At 36.9% G+C, this 13,845-nt stretch overlaps 2 protein-coding genes across 7 annotated transcripts in view; both read right to left on the bottom strand.

The window, feature by feature from the left end:
• LOC111455995 (CLIP-associated protein-like) overlaps window positions 1-10,591 on the bottom strand; it is a 13,343-nt gene extending 2,752 nt beyond the window's left edge. Inside the window, exons 1-15 of one of the 2 annotated variants that reach the window (XM_023097674.1) lie at window positions 9,884-10,591; window positions 8,944-9,099; window positions 8,766-8,828; window positions 8,452-8,520; window positions 8,095-8,260; window positions 6,895-7,056; window positions 6,321-6,418; window positions 5,714-5,788; window positions 5,567-5,635; window positions 3,485-3,570; window positions 3,289-3,406; window positions 2,817-2,915; window positions 2,379-2,730; window positions 432-2,233; window positions 170-271 (exon numbers count right to left, since the gene is read on the bottom strand). In XM_023097674.1, the coding sequence (XP_022953442.1) occupies window positions 170-271; window positions 432-2,233; window positions 2,379-2,730; window positions 2,817-2,915; window positions 3,289-3,406; window positions 3,485-3,570; window positions 5,567-5,635; window positions 5,714-5,788; window positions 6,321-6,418; window positions 6,895-7,056; window positions 8,095-8,260; window positions 8,452-8,520; window positions 8,766-8,828; window positions 8,944-9,099; window positions 9,884-10,216 (3,750 nt within the window). In that variant the 5' untranslated portion in view covers window positions 10,217-10,591. The remainder of the gene's footprint in view (window positions 1-169; window positions 272-431; window positions 2,234-2,378; window positions 2,731-2,816; window positions 2,916-3,288; window positions 3,407-3,484; window positions 3,571-5,566; window positions 5,636-5,713; window positions 5,789-6,320; window positions 6,419-6,894; window positions 7,057-8,094; window positions 8,261-8,451; window positions 8,521-8,765; window positions 8,829-8,943; window positions 9,100-9,883) is intronic. The other variant, XM_023097675.1, reaches the window with a different exon arrangement.
• A 1,266-nt stretch (window positions 10,592-11,857) lies between these two features.
• Window positions 11,858-13,845, bottom strand: part of LOC111456584 — a 10,768-nt gene continuing 8,780 nt past the window's right edge. For all 5 annotated transcript variants that reach the window (XM_023098514.1, XM_023098515.1, XM_023098518.1 and 2 more), the window contains 4 exons: window positions 13,558-13,728; window positions 13,328-13,471; window positions 13,096-13,241; window positions 11,858-12,308 (listed from right to left, as the gene is read on the bottom strand). In XM_023098514.1, coding sequence (XP_022954282.1) covers window positions 12,157-12,308; window positions 13,096-13,241; window positions 13,328-13,471; window positions 13,558-13,728 — 613 coding nt within the window. In that variant the 3' untranslated portion in view covers window positions 11,858-12,156. The remainder of the gene's footprint in view (window positions 12,309-13,095; window positions 13,242-13,327; window positions 13,472-13,557; window positions 13,729-13,845) is intronic.

Here is a 13,845-nt window from a genome sequence, read left to right as displayed (position 1 = left end):
TCCCCCCCCCCCCCCAAAAAAAAATGAAAAAAAATAAATATATATATATATATATATATATATATATTAATACTTATTATTAAATAAATATATAAAAAGGCACCACCAATTGTTTTAAGTTCTTCAAGAGAAAATATGAACTATCAATAGATCTAGAGTTGGACCATACCTTGGACCAAATGGACGGATCATTACTTATGGAAGTTTCAATTAACTGCTGAAGCGCACTGCATTTGCTTGCAGAAGGGCTTTCGCTATTGCCAGTACTGATCTGCAGAAAGAGGACAACATATATCATTTACCCATCATCCTTATCATCTCACATACCACCTAATGCAAGGATATAAAATTCTTAAAGCTAAAGTGAAATAAAATAACTAATGGATAAAAACATTAATTTGTAAAAACAAATCCATTCGTAGAGCAGTCACCAGGTGAAGAATTTGAGGAATGCTAGGGCCTGTATCCGCCATGGAGTTAACAGTTTTAGTTTTGTGTTGGTGAGATTCAAATTCTAGTGAAGCCTCGTCATTGTATGCAGCATTTTCAGCAATTCTTAAGTGGTCGCTGTCAATCTCACCGTTGACCAAATGCAGGGAAGACAAATCATCGAAATTAACACTATTAGCATCATTTTCCACCAGACTTGTCCGTGATCCAAGGTTCGGATCAGTGGAATTTTCCAAATAATGCACATCTTTGGTTTTCACATTAATAACATCATTGCAGGAACCAGAATCAAAATTATGGTACAAATTCTCACAAATTTCGTCAGAAGCAGCAGCCTGACCAATGCTCCTCGTTACCAGGGTTGATTCCTGGTTCATATTCCACTTCATACCACTCTTGTCATCAAGAGAACCAGCTGAATATCTACCAAAAAATTGACTCTTTTTGGACATACTAACATACCCTTCCTCAGAAGATGTTCCAACCACATCAGATGGGTCATACAAGGACTTGGGTCGTTGACGTTCCTTCTTGTTCTGTAAGAAGTTCATCAAGTCCACCTCAATGCGAGGTGTATATTGTTTAAGAGCTCGCCTCAAGGAATTTTGTTCTTCAACTGATAGGCTAAGAATATAATTCAAGACAGCTGCTGGTTCAAAGTGTGAATAAACAGATATGATGCATGTAATGGCTGATTCCTTCAACTTGGTGTTTTTATCATAAACCAATGGTGTCAATTTAGCAAGCCATAACTTTAGGATGCCATTATTACTAAAGCCCTCAGAATTTACTACATGCTTGTTAAAAGAATTTATAGCAAACTCAATAACAGCCAGCTTTGCCTTTGGTGACCGCTGTTCATCCAAAGAACGGAGTAAAGCAGGTAAGAGAGAATCGGTACTATAAGTTTTACCAACAATTTCCAAAGTTGTCGAGCAGGGTTGCCTAACTAACTCCTTTGGGTCAATCAACCGAGAGAAAACATGGGGTAAGATCCTTTCCATATAGCTCTCAAATGGCTTTCGGCAGGTTGGAATTATATCAGCCAGTGTTGAAAGTGCAGCCTGTGCAACTTTATGGTGTGGGTCATCCAAGTGCTGGAAAAACAACTTCATTACCTTCTCAAAATTTTGAAGCACTTCCTGTATTCCTTTTGAACCCTGCTGCAGCAGAGACTGAAGATAATTAAAGGTGCCAACCCTAGTACACCAGTCAGAAGATGGGTTAAGTCCCTCACTAAGAGCATCACTGAGAGATGCTGGACTGTCAACGTAACTTGACATTTCTCCAAGTGGTAGCTGGCTATCATCAAAACTCCTACGCCTGGTTGCAGACATTCGCCCACCTGCATTCTTTCTCAACAGTGGTCTCTGGAAGTTGGGAATATAACTATTATGAGAATCCTTGTAATTCCCATCCCTATAAGATGCATCCAAGTAATGCTTCTCAATTTGTGGAGTAATATACCGCTTAGCCTCTCTAATATCATTATTCTCTTCAACGAAACCCCTTTCTTGGTGTCGGTCAACAACCCGCTTTGCTGAGTACGATGAAAAAGTAGACAAAGGTTCGTTAGCCACATTGCTGCGATGTGACAATTTACCAGAAGATTTGGAAGCTTGAATTTGACTGATGATATCAGATAAGCCCAATCCACCTTGACGGCTCCTAATTTTATTCGTATTTGACGCCGTTAGATCAGCTGCAGAAGAGTTACTGAAATGATTAGATGCGGGCAGAGCTTGAGGAAAAGGTGGATCACGAGATGATGGAGGGTCAACTCCTGCACTAGGGGAAGTAAGAGGAAAATTTAGCCGCTCACACATATCAAATTTAGCTAGATGTTTCAAAACAGATAAGAGCAAGAATAAACCCAAGAGCTCAAGGGTGATTACGAAAACTAATTAACAGTAAATGCCATTGGGTACCTAGATCCAAACTCGATGATCGAAGATTTGGGTTGTGTTTCTCAGATAAATCCAAGCCTCTGAGCATGCTTTCAATTGCACTGACCTTCTGTTTGCTCGAATGCAACACACTCTCCAAACTACGTTCAGGACCATCACCAGAAGTCTTTGACTGAGACAGAATTCCAGAAGAGAGCGATGTCCCAGATGATAAACTTGAACTTCTATCCATAGCAACAATAGCAGAAGTTCCATATCCAGGTAAGCTTGAACCAGTAGATGGTTGAGAGTTGAGTGACATCATTGTACCTCTATCACGAACAGATGGAGAAGCATGTCGCCTATGTATACCCCCATCCTCTTCATTAATTAACTGGAAGAAAGCTTGGAATTTAGACAATGGTACATTCAGTAATGGAATGTGTATCAAAACCTCTTTCAAATGAAAGTAGACCATACCCTTTGAATCACAAGGTCAAATGAGGAAAATAATCGTCTGGAACGCTCTGGCCAAGTTTTTGCAAACATCCTGTATAATACTCGTGCAGTGGCTCGAACCTATCAAGTAAATATACTACAAGTGAGGTGGTGATAAGAGTGAGATGAAATCGAATGTCATACCCACATGACTTCAGATGTAATCATGTAATGGCAGTTAAAATTTCTAATGCTCCAATATTTTAAATTGAACATAGTTATAGAATTAAAGGAAAACAACAAAGGAGGGTCTAAGGATAAGGAGTGGCTATACCAATTTAAGTAATTAAGAAATTCAGACATGGCAGAGGCTATTATTAAATCTTTCTTTTTTTAGGAAAAATGAAACACTACAAAAAAAATTGACCATCATTTCAAATGAACATACTTCAAAAGGCAAAAACAAATTCTCTGTACAAAGTAATGAAATTCAAATTCTTTTTTTAATAATTACCTCACTCATTGCATCAGCAACACAGCACCTGATTAGATCCTCAAATAAATCAGCAGATCGCTGAATCTCAGGTGCATCAGGCCAGTGCTCAAGAATGAGAAGTGCATATTCACAACATCTATGATACAATAGACATAATAGAAATCAGTAGAATAAAGTTACTGTATGAGTTTCTGAAAAGTGAAGAAATTCTCACCGTGCACGTAGTACAGCATTTCGATCACTTTTTGCACTATCAGCTATGCGAGGAAGCACACGTGCAACTTTACAGTTACGCAGCATCTAGATGAAAAAGAAAATAAACCTACTTTAACCTTAGTTGATGGGGTTTCATAAAGACAGGAACATACCCATGTAGATGGTTTGTGATAATTTACTAATTTTTCCCCAATTATACAACCTATAGAACAGTAGATCGGACTGATTGTTCTTTTCCTAATAAGGACAACATACTAGTATCAAACACCACATCTCAAACCAGGAATGAAAAATCTAATACAATTGGTGACAACCAAAAGACATACCCTACTCACAAAACATAAAGCCCATGAAAAGAAGTTGAGCAACACAAAGGAGTTCCAGTCAAGTAAATAGACAATGAGAACAATCACAAAAAGGCCTTGTCAAGAAAGTCCAAAGAGAAGTGCAGAATCTAACAAGAAACCAAACATCATTGGAAGACCTCTCCCAACCCCTGAATATTCTACTATTTCTCTCACTCCAATGAGCTCACAAAATAGCAAACACCCAGCCTTCCACAAAGAAGAAGCCCTTTCTCGTGGAAAGGCGAACAGAGAAGGAGATCCTCGAAAGTCTCAGCAACCCTAAAAGCTGGAAAACAAAAACCAAACACCTCAAAGAATCAACTTCAAACAGCACTGACATAATCACACATCCATAGTATATGACCAACATACTCTACCACCCTTTGGCAAAGAATACAACAGAGCAACCTGACCAACAAAGTTCCCCTTGTCAAGATTCAAACCAAGGTGTTACCTATTCTATGCAAACTTTGCCACACAAAGAACTCAACCTTCTTGAAAATATTCATCTTCCACACTGAGGGGGGAAAAGAAAAAGAACTACTTGACAAGGAATCAAACACCAAAAGAAAGAGAGGTTGGGAAAGCCTGTGAACGAACAACCAAACTGCAAAGACAAACATCTCTCCTTTCAGGGCGCTATACTGCAAATACAGAATTCCAAGGAAGAAGAGGCAAGTTCTCATAATGAGAGAATTGTAGCCACCGAGCGATTCCTCAAGGAGGACAACTAATATAACTGGAGACCAATGGAGTAGAGGAATCTATCCTCTTACCACTTGTCCACCCAAAAGTATCTCCCGTTCACAAACGGGGAAAAGAAAGGAAGCAAGGAAGTTCCACAAAAATATCTTTCTACGAGTTTCTAGAAGTGCCTTTAACCCCACCAACAGTCCATTAAAAAGAGTGAGAACCATACTTGCTCGTAGTAAACTTGTGCCATAAGACATCAAATCATGATGGAATTGCGAAAGCCATTTATCCAAACGAGCCTGGTTCCTCGCCCTTACATTGCCTATCTCCTCAGTCCAGTGACCTAGACACTACTTTCACCTTACAAATTTAGAACCTTTCACCTAGTCAATCCCTCCAAACAAAAATCCCTTGGCTGATATTGCTTATCATACTGGGGACTTTAAACAAGGACAAGAAATAAGTTGAAATTCCCTTCAAAATCAACTAGATAAGACAAAACTCTTCCAAGATACAAACCTCTTTCGAGTCTTACCGATGATGAAATACAAGAAGCATACGGGAGGGAGGAAGCTATCATTAGGACCCCAACCTTTTATTTATTAATTATTATTATTAATTTGTCAGCGAAACTATTATTAATTTGTCAGCGAAACTATGTTACTGGGAAAACTATATTATCATGTATAGCTCATCAATAAATAATTTTATTTAAAGTTTTCCTCTTCTCCCAATGTGCAGACAAGTCCATGAATTTCAAGTACTTCAATAAATTCATTATGAACCCTCCAAGTCAATTGTCAATGGAAATTGCTAATTGAGTGCAATGTGTTAGTTAGGTGTATATATATATGTGTGTGTGTATATATATGTGTGTGTGTGTATAATAAAGAACCAGTTTGTCTAGAAAAATGAAAGTATAAAAGGGCTTGCAAAAACGGCAACCTAGGGAAAGAAGCGAAAACAACAATAAAGTTCTAACAAGACAAAAGAATACAAAAGGAGTAAAAGAGTAATAATTAATAAAGAAATAACAATACCGTTTTAATGCAATTATCAGCGGATTCTGCAATTACAAGTACAGTAATAACAACCAGCTTGAAAAGGACCTGGAAACAAAGCAGACAACAAAAACAAATTAGGATTCCCAGCATGATAACAACAGTTTTACAAGATCTTTCACTTACTGGAATAAACATTTCAGCGCAGGCTTCAAAATCTCCCAAAAGTTCCTTGGACAAAAAGCATAACAAATGGCAAGCCTGAAATACAAAGTAGAATTGAGAGAAAGAAAAGCCATCGTATTTAAGGGAAACGAGTATTTCACTATATATGAAATAGTACAAAAAGAGGGAAGGAACCTTGAACCCAATAATGGAATAACAAAAAATTCATCCATTTGAACGGAAGTATTGTAAGACTGTTCTCAGAAAAGGGTGTTTGCATTTACACCAGTAAAAAGCCAAAAAGAGATCCGTGCTTAAGGAGCCACAAGAAAACTCATTAAAAACCCAGGAAATTACTAAACTTGTAATCTTCACCAGATAATGTTTCATATTCAACACAGTAAACATGATATATTTATAAATAAAACAAATAGTTTCCCAACAACTATCGAAGCATAAAAGAAAAAAATTAATACCACTTTGAATACACTAAATGTTAGTGTAACGACAATAGACAATAAACAACATAAATCTTACACAAGAGATCTAGCGGCATCGGCACAAAAATTGAAATTTGGTTCATAATAAAACAAAAGATAAAAGTGCATTAGAAATCAATGGTTCAGACCTGTTTTACTATGCTAGATCTTCTATCAGATAATTGAGTACTGAGAGGTCCAACCATTTGTTTCAACAATCCCTTAAAACTTGGATAGTCAGCAGCTCCTATAAAAAAAATTAGAAAACATAAAATAAACATCATTCCAGAACACAAATGCATTGAGAACTCAGTTTCCATTCCATCAAGCCTTCCCAAATGCCATAGATAGATAAAGAGAGAGTTCAGCCCATGAAATAAGCTCAGGTAGCAGCAACAGTAGAACGATTGAGGCAATATAGCATCCTTTAAAACTGTAAGCATCCTTTAATACTGTAAACATCCTTTAAAAGAAGATTTATAAAGCATTTTATCACAAATTTTCCAACCTAACAAATTAAACATAATTGTGACTACTGTGTTAATCAACATATGACATACTTGAATAATTTCATAAATGAAGAACTGCAATTTCATTGCAAAAGTAGATTTGTAACTTGCAAAATCACAGTTATGTCAACCTAACAAATTCAATGCATCCAAGCTACTATATCCATCAACATGTGACCTAATCCTACAGCGAGAGAAAAGAGAAGAGTAAAACCTCCAGAAACAAGGCCCTCTACTCTCTGCATGGCTGCTATGCGAATAGACCAATCTTTATCCGGAACAAGGATAGAAGCTATCTTCTCAATTTCTCTTACTAGCTCCTTCTCCGAATATACTTTTACAGGATCTACATGCTTTTCAGTTACGTCACTTTCACCTGCAAATGGCAGCAGTAACCTCCTAAGCGAAGTTAATTAAAAAAATACCATAATCTAAGATTCTGGTTAGAAGGACCTGATTTCATCCATGATCTAAATTCAACCCAAAATATCTATTTTTTTATTGACACACTAGATATCCGTTTCACAATGAAGTACACAATTAAAAATGTTGAAATCTGAGCATTCAAATGTTCCTTCTACATACTGTCTTTTAATGAAAAACCAAGGAGAAATTTCAAAATGTTCCTTCTACTGTGGAAAAGAGTGTAGTAATAACCTCTTAAATTGAAGTAGATAACAGATTACCAAATAAAAATATTCAAACCGAATGTCATAGTCAGCATGCAGAATAATGTGAAGTATACTGGTGTAGTTAAGACAGATGGTCTTCATTACCGCTAACACATATAAAATTGCTATTCTTTTTTTATTTATTGAAAAACCATACTTTCATAGAGCGAATGAAAGGATATACAAAGGGCAATAGTTCAGAGGGAAAAAAAATCTAAAAGAAAGGACGCGAACAATTAAGAAAGATACATAGACGATGAGGCCAGACACCAGAAGAAACCATTAAACCTAGTCGTAGGTGAAAACCATCCCTCAAACCTCTCCTCACCCATAACATTCCTCCTATTCCTCACCAAATATTCCACAAAATAGCTAAAAAGAAATTCATCCACAATAGTTCTCCCTCATTCCTAAATGGAGGATGAAGCAAGACCACCTCCCCCATCAAGTGACAGGAACTAATAAGGGCAAGGAAGATAATGAAAGAAGCAAAAAATGCATACTAAATCAAGAAACAAAGTTGCATCTCCAAAATCTTGTGATCCAAACTCTTTGACGCGTCTTTATATAAAACACACCACTCTTTTGAAAGAATTTGTTATACCTTTATGAGATAGGATTCATAAAGAGCTTGTTATATATATATATTTGTAAGAAACGGAGCTAGACTATTCAAATAGAAAGAAAATGTTCCCATATCATTTGTTTTTACTAGAAAATTGAAATATAAACTAAAAACTGACCTCCAAAAAGAGAAACCTCTCTGTTAGAACTTTTAGCCTTTGGACTACTTTTCTTAGAGTTAATATTTACCGGCTTCATGTCTCCAACTGCAAAATTCCCTGTAAGTCCTTCCGAGGACCGAACTTGAGGTGTAATTTTTTCTAGACGGGCATTAATATCTTTCACCTATACATAGATGATTATAAAAAATGATTATAGTAACGTCCATTTCCATAAATTACTTTACTACTTGAACTGAAATAGAATAAAACTTTCAGCTTCCAGCATTCCGTAATGAAAAAAGGACTAAAAGCATCCTGATTACAAAAAGAGACAGGTGGGAAGAAGAGATAATGCTCGAAAAGAAAAACACTTACCATATAGGTAGGAAGGTGATGGCGCTGAAGCTCGTCACGCAACTGTGGTCCAGCCTGTGTATACATCTCCTGAAGAAAATAAATTTGAAGTCAAATCACTGAATTCAACAATAGATATAGCAACTGTCAACTGACACTATCCATGACATTGACATAAGCTTGAACCAGAATATTTCATCAATGGATTCTAACTACCTTGCATGAAAAGTTTAAAATTTTCAAAAGACACATGCAAATATAATGAGGAAATGTTGTGAAGTTATAAGCATTTCTAACAAAATACCCGTCGTTGCAATAGGTTCAATATTGCTAACCTCAATACAGACTATAGCTGCTTCCCTAACTCCGGGATTTGGATCATTCAACATCTGCAAAATCTGTAGAAAAAAACTTTTAGAAGTTCACTTACCAAATTAGAAATAATTTCATCCAGAGGAAAAGGTTTTATTATTATTTTTTTTTCTTTTTGTGTGTGGAAATTCAATTTTATACCGAAGGTAGTACAGCCCGCTGAAGTGTAAGCTCAGTTGATGCAAATAAACCAATGGCTGATGTAACAGTTCTTGCGAACTCTTCTCGTATTCTCCAGCTCTTATGTGACCACGCATAAGAGCCAGCTCTTTCAACAATGATTGTCGGTGAAGAAATCTGCATATAGCAACAGTTATTAGGTTTGGTGTGTGCGTTTTTTTTCCCCCTTTCTGCAGGATCATATGAAGAAGACAAGAATTCACAAGCGGCAATGGCTCCTTCATATAATTCAGAATGTTTAGGGGGCGCATCCACCCCCCATCCCCACATAAAAAAGGAAAAACAAAACGTTCACTAAGATAATGGCCACCTGAAACTATTGGGTTGCCATCAGAAAGATACGTCAAAGTTAGTATTCAATGGTCATATGACCATGTTTGCAACCTACTTCTGAACAATAAGGAAAGGCAGAGATTGATACAGGCTATTCAAACTTCGAAGACTTTGTCGACGACCAATATCATAAAGTTCATAAGACATAGTCGGCAATCAGAATTACTGGGAAAGATATTGTTTAGTGAATTTGCAGTCGAACATATTTTGTAATGCTTGGGTTTTAAACATCGATGAATCTGGGTCTACTAAGTAATCGAAGGCCAAGAAAATATAAGAACTCGATACCCAACAAACAAAGACAATATCATAACCCTTCCTAGACATCAACCATCACGACCGGATTAAACGTCATTTCAATAGACACATGCACAAAAATATCTAAGTAGTTGTGAATAGGGGAGGAAAAATATCGACCAAATGCGGAAGAAAGAAACTAAATCGAGTCCAAGTCATTAGAATTCAATCAAATTCAAGCAACTCAGAGCATTAATTCGGATTCATTGGCCACATAAACAGCAAGAAATGCTAGCATTGAATCCGCAGGCATTAAAGGCTCATCCAGTACCTCCATCAGAGTGAGCAAGAGCCTCCTGGCGGCTTCTCTCACAGGCTGCTTGGCATCACCCAACCGCTCGACGACGGCAGGAACAAGGGCATTAAAATGAAGCTTAAGATGCTCGCCAGAGAGCACAGCAGCGGAAGCCAAAGCCTGGAGAGCCCCCTGGGAAACCCTAAAGTTGTTATCTTTGAGAAGATCGAGGCAGCAATCAACCAAGGCCGTAGTCTCAGCAGAATTCAAGCTCTTTCTGGAAGCTTCAAGAAGTTCATAGAGGCGTTCGACACCAGCCATGCGCTCCTTGGTGTCCTTGGCGCGAGCCAGTTCCAATGCTTCCTCCATATCTGGGGTTGGTGAGCACGGATCCGACAGGGCAAGAGTCAGATCTGAACAAGAAACAGCAGAATTGGATGCGGATTCAGAGAAAAGAGGAAGAATTGCATGAAGTAGAGAGCATAAAGTAGGAAGTGAAGCCGCCACGCCAAGTAGCGGAGACAGAGTTCGAGCGAAAACGATGGAAGAGAAAGTGAATGGGGGAATCGAATCGCCGCAAAATTAAGGAAGCGCAGCAAATTTCACCAACTGGGTCAGCTTCCGCAGACGAGAGAAGTGGGGAAGAAGAAGAAGAAGAGGAAGAAGAACAGTGGAAGTGAAGATTTGATGGAGGAAAGTGACTGTGGAGGGTGAGAGAGTGAAGAAATCCAAATGGAAATTAAAAAATTAGCATTCCATTTGCTTCTAATTTACGATTTCAACCACCTCCGCCCCACTTTTTATTTTCCCTTTTCTTTTCTAATTTATTATTATTTTTTTATTAGTTCTAACGGTAAAAAGATGGTTCTCTCCCTCCTTGATAAACCACCACTCCCCTTTTCTCTTTCTTCTCACTCCAACTCGACTCCGACTCGTGTTGTCACCGGCTTTCATTATAACGTGTTGAGATCTAAAGGTTGCATATTATTTGTCCATTTAACTCACACGTTCAAAATTATGTCAAGACTCATCCAACATGAAGTAGAAAGTCCCGATTAAAATAAAGAATGAGAGAGGAACTGAGGGGAAATTTTTTCTCGGGAGGTTCATGGCCAAATCCCCATCAAATTCACTATATATGTATAATCATAACATTTAAAGAATTTATTATATTAGTTATTTTACATTTTTTTTTAATAAAAGTTAAAGTGAAAATATAAATTATTTATGAAACTAATAATTAAAAAATATATATAGAAAACAATAATTAAAAAAAAAACAATATTTTTTAAATGGATTTATTAGTTTATGTTTTTAGGGGGGAAAAACAAAATTAGATTGTTATGAAATGATTCAGAAAGAAGTTGTGTTGGCTTCATGATTACGTTGCTTGTTTTTGTTTGGCTAAAAAGGGAAGTAATAAGCAAGAACATAGGATACTATTCCTTCCTTCATGCTTTGCCATTCTTCAAACTTTTAAATCAATGGCCAATGCAACAACGATCCAAGAAAGCAGATATAAAACACCCGAGAATTCTATAAAAACTATAACAATCTAAGTCCACCGCTAACAGATATTGTCCTCTTTGAACTTTCCCTTTCGGGCTTCCTCTCAAAGATTTTAAAACACGTCTGCAAGAGAGAGATTTCCACACCCTTGTAAAGAATGTTTCGTTCTTCTCTTCAACCAACATGGGATCTCACATAAACATAACTGGAGTTATCAGATAATTCCCTGGAACAAAGACTCGAAATTATTCTACTACCGTTCAAGTACCTGAAGGATTTCTGGATGTTAATAAGCACATGCATTTGGTTCAACAGTATGGTTACCAATTGTCCAATGCAGAATTTCTACACTACAATAACGTTCACAGAAATCATTCAATACCTTCGAAGTTCATCGTCGAGGTTTCAGTGAACGTCGAGAATCTAACACGAAAAGGTTATGGAGTTCCTTGGTTACTACAGCTGCACTCCTCAAAGCAGAAACTTCATAAAATGTTAGAGTGAACGTAGCAAGGATCTGTAACCTCAACAATGAAATGTTAAGAACGGCCTATTCCAATAAGCCAATGATATATAAGTTCTACGTACTTTATTTCTTTACAGCTCAATGGATTGACCAATAACTGAGCATAATCACACTATCTGCTTTTACTGCAAGAAGTGAAGGCAAAAATACTTATAAACACAGCAAAAAAGAACGAAATCAAAGACAACTTGACGTTACATGTTAGTGGGTCGTGTATGCGGTCCAAAAATTCCCACGAGCTCGAATGGTTATATGATGCTACAGCCAAACTCGACTACGGGTCACCATCATAGAGTCCATCCAAAGTTGGTGATGATGAATCTATTAAAATTTTCCTGTCACCATCCCGAAACTCCGCGAACAGTGAATCTTCAGCCTTTTGACCATCCCAATTGTTTCCCCCCAAATCCAATAGCTTTAGGTTACCTATAGTTTAAGACATATATCCTTGAGTATCTTATCATATCACTCCTCTAACAACATAAAGTAATGGCATATGATGAATTCAAAGGATCTATTATACTCAGTAGCTAACATCAAGTAAAGAAAATCATTTATCACATGCGCACTTCATAGCAATAAAAAAATTCAGCTCATATTCAAAGATCCCATCCCTTCGTATTACATGTTTGTGTTGAAGCCCTCGGATGAATATTCTGAAGCTTCAGCATATTGTGGATTCTTTATAACCCTTCAAATTGGCTCAGGGGATAGAATCTCATTTTGGAAAGATGCTTGGATTCATAATACTCTATCATCCAGATTTTCGTCCATTTTCAGATTGTCTTCTACTTAGAATTGTTCAATAGCAGTCTCTTGGGATTCTTCTAGTAATTCCTAGAAAATAATTCTTAAAAGAAATTTTAAAGATGATTAAATTGCTCTATTCAGCGAGATTATTTTTCATCTCAGCAGTGTCAACTTAATTCTTCTTCCGACGGTAAGATTTGGTTACTTGATTCAAGTAAGTAACACCAGCTTAGAGAAAGAAAAGAACAAGGACAAGGGCGATATTGCAACGTGTAGATATCCTAGTCTAGAATCTATATTTGAACGATTCTTTAACAATATTCATGATCTTTTTGGAGGATAGAAATGAAAATTGCATTTCCACCCAAAACTCCCCAACTCTAGCCTTGAATATCGTTAAATGTAAAAGTAAAAACATGACGATAGTAAATTAACACAAAGATTCTATTTGTACAATAAGTACCTTTAGCGCTTTTCAGGGCAGAACGAATGATGCTTAAGGATTCAACGGGCATTAGATTGTATGACGCATTGACAGAAACAAGATCTGATGCCCCAGGCAAGAGCTTCAACAAAAATGTTGCTATCTCTATCCCACCACGGTTTTTGCTACAATACGAAACATAAGCATCTAGATCTTGAGGCAATCTAGAAAAGAAGAGTAATGAAATAGTTCTTGAATGTTAATTTTGAACCTTATATTGATGTTCACAATATTTGACCCTTCAGTTATTCCTTCAATTAGATCCTGAAACCCGCATGGACCCAAGCCAATGCCTTCAACATTCAGTATTTGAATTGATTTCCGCATGAAAACACCCAAAGCTGCTGCTACCGAGCTTAAAAACAAAAGTATACAGAATCGAATATATGAGTGGAAAATATTACATAGTGGTAATTTCTGGTTATTGTCAGTTATGCAAACCTTCCAAGGCTATTATCTGCAAGAGAAAGTGACCTCAGTGGTTTCCTTAAAGTCGTCAACACATTTAAGAGTTGTGTGACTCCATCACAGGAAAGCTCACAGTTCTCTAAATTTAGATCAGCAAAAGGAAAGCTTCTTTCAGAAACTTCAACAAAATAAGGGATTAAGTTCCTGCAAATCCACAAAGGTTGGTAAGAACTTGCTTATGCTAGAGCTAAATAGCACACGACAAAAGAAGAAAAAAAAAAAAAAAAAAAAAAAAAAAAAAAAAAAAAAAAAAAAAAAAAA

Source organism: Cucurbita moschata, unplaced genomic scaffold (assembly GCF_002738365.1).
Source record: "Cucurbita moschata cultivar Rifu unplaced genomic scaffold, Cmos_1.0 Cmo_Scf00018, whole genome shotgun sequence".
Classification (NCBI taxonomy): Eukaryota; Viridiplantae; Streptophyta; class Magnoliopsida; order Cucurbitales; family Cucurbitaceae; genus Cucurbita; species Cucurbita moschata.
The sequence above is the reverse complement of the archived record's forward strand: the minus strand, read 5'-3'. Positions and strand labels throughout refer to the sequence as shown.